General features: G+C 37.9%; 1 protein-coding gene across 1 annotated transcript in view; it reads left to right on the top strand.

Moving 5' to 3' along the window:
- Positions 1-893: 893 nt before the first annotated feature.
- Positions 894-1,381, top strand: part of LOC108796986 (probable phospholipid-transporting ATPase IM) — a 209,310-nt gene continuing 208,822 nt past the window's right edge. Inside the window, exon 1 of the mRNA XM_018568555.1 lies at positions 894-957. Within this exon, the coding sequence (XP_018424057.1) occupies positions 930-957 (28 nt within the window). The 5' untranslated portion in view covers positions 894-929. The remainder of the gene's footprint in view (positions 958-1,381) is intronic.

Raw genomic sequence — 1,381 nt, forward strand, 5'->3', positions numbered from 1 at the left:
TAGGAGCAAACCCCACGAACGCGCGCATACTAAAGGAAACGCATGTCGAGTGCACCTACTTATGAAAACGATGATTGCGCTACACATGTCAGGTGTTGCCGTGTGTGCCAGAAGGAGAGCAATAATTCTCGAGACAATATTCTATCTATCTATCTAATCTCATTTGTATGTTTTGTCCAAGTTTTGCTTGTCATTTTATTATGTTTGGAATTTTACAATTCAGATTATTTTAAAGCCTTGAAACGAATTAAAATGTCTAATATAATGCATACAATTATTAAAAATAATAAAAAAAAGGTGGGAAAAGTTTCGGCCTGAAAAATTCATTTAACCCCTTCATGACTGAGGCCCTTTTTTCCATTTTTGCACCCATGTTATATTCCACATTTTAGGTCTGAAAATGACGTAAAACCCCCCAACAACCCCAAACAATCCTCCCACCCGCAGTGTGATTGCCTGCACTGGAACACGCGGTACTGCAATGCAGTGCATTCCAGTGCAGTGCAATTGCAAAAAATGTGCATGCAGTTTTATTCTAAAGTAAGCTTTATGTTTTTAACACTCCATTTGTGTATTTTATTTTAAATAAAAGATGGTATTTAATTTTTTTTATTTTGTGCGATTAATCAAAAAAATAATGGGCCAACTTATCGATTTTGAAAATATTCAGTTGCAGCCCTAGTCTTGTTATGTTGACTGTCCCTTATAAAACTCCTTTTGGAGGTTGCTAATCCTGTGATAATAAATTTCATACGTGATCATAACATTTCATCAAGTGCATGAGCAAATGTTCAGAGATTTCACTCTTATGTGTGTGGTCCATATTTTTAGCAATAAAACACACATAATGTATTTTGTTTGCTAACGTTTCTTTTTTTTTTATTTACAGACAATACTATAGCTACTTTGGGAGGTTACTGGATTCTACAATGTTTTGTAGAAATACAAAAAAGCTTGGTAGGTAACTTTTGTTTTTGCCTTTTTTTTTGGCAAGTAAAGTGTATATAAAGTGGACCTGCCTCCCTGCCCCCTCATTTGCAACTGCCGCCATTACAGTAATAAATATTAGCAAATAAAAACATCTATTTATAATAACTTACCCAATTTGTTTATTTTTTGCTACATTCTAATGCGCCTCTTCTCCTTCTCCCTTTGTCCTATTTTGACTTATAGACGTCATTGGTGGACGGCTTCTCCCTTGTTCTCTAGCCCAGGCCTTCTTAAACTTTCTCCACTCGTGACCCCTTTTTGGCTGAGGACATTTTTACGTGACCCCAGCCTCAGACGGTGCCTTTCCCTTCTTTCCCCCAGTGTTGGTCGGTGTTTCCCCCCTCCCCTAGCGTCTGTCAGTGGCTCTCTCCTCTTCTCTCCCCTCCCCCCC

This window comes from Nanorana parkeri, unplaced genomic scaffold (assembly GCF_000935625.1).
Source record: "Nanorana parkeri isolate BGI_ZX_2015 unplaced genomic scaffold, ASM93562v1 scaffold1207, whole genome shotgun sequence".
NCBI classification, from domain to species: Eukaryota; Metazoa; Chordata; class Amphibia; order Anura; family Dicroglossidae; genus Nanorana; species Nanorana parkeri.